Source organism: Solanum dulcamara, chromosome 9 (genome assembly GCF_947179165.1).
Source record: "Solanum dulcamara chromosome 9, daSolDulc1.2, whole genome shotgun sequence".
NCBI classification, from domain to species: Eukaryota; Viridiplantae; Streptophyta; class Magnoliopsida; order Solanales; family Solanaceae; genus Solanum; species Solanum dulcamara.
Genome location: NC_077245.1, coordinates 58461018 through 58463607, shown reverse-complemented (window position 1 = coordinate 58463607; position 2590 = coordinate 58461018). Strand labels below are relative to the sequence as shown.

Here is a 2590-nt window from a genome sequence, read left to right as displayed (position 1 = left end):
GCGCAAGAGATTATAAAGCATAAATGTAATTGGTGGTGAGCGCTTTTCCGAATGAAGCCTATGCAGCACGCAATGATGAAACCACCTTATGGTCAGGGGTTCATCCGAACCTCTTTCGACAGAAAATTATATTGTATATATATACAACAACAACAACCACCCAGTGAAATCCCACAACATGGGGTCTGGAGAGGGTAGAATGTACGCAGACCTTACTTCTACCAAGGTAGAACGGCTATTTCCTGGAGACCCTCGGCTCAGTAAAAGCATAAAAAATGTTAGATAAGAATAGGAACTTAAAAGCTTTATCAGAAAAACAACAAACAAATAACGAATAGATAACAAATAAATACAAATAAATAAATAAAAATAACAAATAACGATTAAATAACTAATGAAAGCGTCACAGGTAAAATAGAGTAATCAAAGCATAGAAAGTAATAAATAATAACAAAATAACATAAATCAGAAGTCAAAGCGCAAGAGATCGTAATGCGCTACTACGCCTATGAATAGAGAAGAATAACGAGACAATGAACTAGCCTTCTACCCTAATGTGGGTCCTCCACACCCTCCTATCTAAGTTCATGTCCTCCGTAAGATGTAACCGCGCCATGTCCTGTCTAATCACCTCTCCCCAATACTTCTTTGGCCTACCCCTACTTCTTCTGTAACCATCCATGGCCAGCCTCTCACACCTCCGCACTGGGGCATCTGTGTCTCTCCTCTTCACATGTCCATACCATCTCAGTCGCATTTCCCGCATCTTGTCTTCTACTGAGGCCACTCCTACCTTGTCCCGAATAGCCTCATTTCTAATCCTGTCGCTCCTAGTGTGCCCACACATCCATCTCAGCATTCTCATCTCAGCAACTTTCATCTTTTGAATGTGAGAAGTCTTAACTGGCCAACACTCCGCCCCATACAGCATAGCCGGTCTAACCACCACTTTGTAGAACTTGCCCTTAAGTTTTGGTGGCACATTCTTGTCACATAGCACTCCGGAAGCGAGCCTCCATTTCATCCACCCTACCCCAATACGATGTGTGACATCATCGTCAATCTCCCCGCTGCCTTGTATGATAGACCCAAGATACTTGCAACTACTTCTCTTTTGGATGGCCTGAGCACCAAGCCTAACTTCAACGCCAACCTCCTGAGGTGTCTTACTGAACTTGCACTCTAAGTACTCTGTCTTTGTCCTACTCAACTTAAACCCTTTAGACTCCAAGATATGTCTCCAATCCTCCAGCTTAGCGTTAACTCCACGGCGAGTCTCATCGATCAGGACTATGTCATCCGCGAAAAGCATACACCATGGCACCGCATCTTAAATTTGTCGCGTCAATCCATCTATCACCAAGGCAAATAAAAAAGGACTAAGAGTTGATCCTTGATGCAACCCCATCACCACTGGAAAGTGCTCTGAGTCCCCTCCTACTGTCCTTACCCTGGTTTTCGCTCCCTCGTACATGTCCTTGATCACCCTAATGTATGCCACAGGTACACCTTTAGCCTCCAAACATGTCCATAGTATTTCTCTTGGAACTTTATCATAAGCCTTTTCTAGGTCGATGAATACCATATGCAAGTCCCTCTTCCTCTCCCTATGCTGCTCCACCAGTCTCCTCATAAGATGGATGGCTTCTGTAGTTGAGCGTCCTGGCATAAATCCAAACTGGTTCTCTGAAATAGACACGTCTCTCCTCACCCTCATCTCTACCACTCTTTCCCACAGTTTCATAGTATGTCTTAGTAGCTTAATACCTCTATAGTTGTTGTAAATCTGGATATCCCCTTTGTTTTTGTATAGAGGGATCATTACGTTCGACCTCCATTCTTTGGGCATCGTTGTCGTTTTAAAGATGACATTAAATAACCTAGTCAACCACTCCAAACCTATCGAGCTCGTGCTCTTCCAAAATTCTCCAAGAATCTCGTCAGGTCCGGTTGCTCTTTCCCAGTGCATCCTACGAATGAAACTCTTAACCTCCTCGACCTTAATACTCCTGCAATACCCAAAATCGCGACGTCTCTCTGTATGTTCTAAATCTCCCAACACAAAGTCTCTGTCCCCTTCCTTATTCAAGAGTTTATGGAAATAGGACTGCCATCTCTGTTTAATGAGGGTCTCGTCTACCAATACTTTTCCATGCTCGTCCTTAATGCACTTCACTTGGTCCACATCGCGTGCCCTTCTCTCCCGCGCCCTGGCTAACCTGAACAATTTTCTATCCCCACCTTTCTCTTCTAGTTCAGCATAAAGGCATTCAAAAGCTGTTGTTTTTGCCATCGAAACCGCCGACTTCGCCTCTTTTCTCGCTATCTTATAAAGTTCCCTATTCGTCCACTTCTCTACCTCATCTGTGCTTTCTATTAACTTTGCGTACGCCATCTTCTTTGTTTCCACCTTTTCTTGCACTTCTCTATTCCACCACCAGTCTTCTCGATGCCGACTATGACTACCAGTCGAGACTCCCAACACTTCCCTTGCCACAGTCCTAATACAACTAGCCGTCCTATCCCACATACTGGTCGCATCCCCATTACTATCCCAAGCCCCCATGACCTTCAACTTCTCTCCCATCTT

At 44.2% G+C, this 2590-nt stretch overlaps 1 protein-coding gene across 1 annotated transcript; it reads right to left on the bottom strand.

Moving 5' to 3' along the window:
* Positions 1-406: 406 nt before the first annotated feature.
* Positions 407-1401, bottom strand: LOC129903882 (uncharacterized). Its single transcript, XM_055979393.1, has one exon. The coding sequence runs from the start codon at positions 1310-1312 to the stop codon at positions 539-541; it is 774 nt and encodes a 257-aa protein (XP_055835368.1). The 5' UTR covers positions 1313-1401; the 3' UTR covers positions 407-538.
* Positions 1402-2590: the final 1189 nt, after the last annotated feature.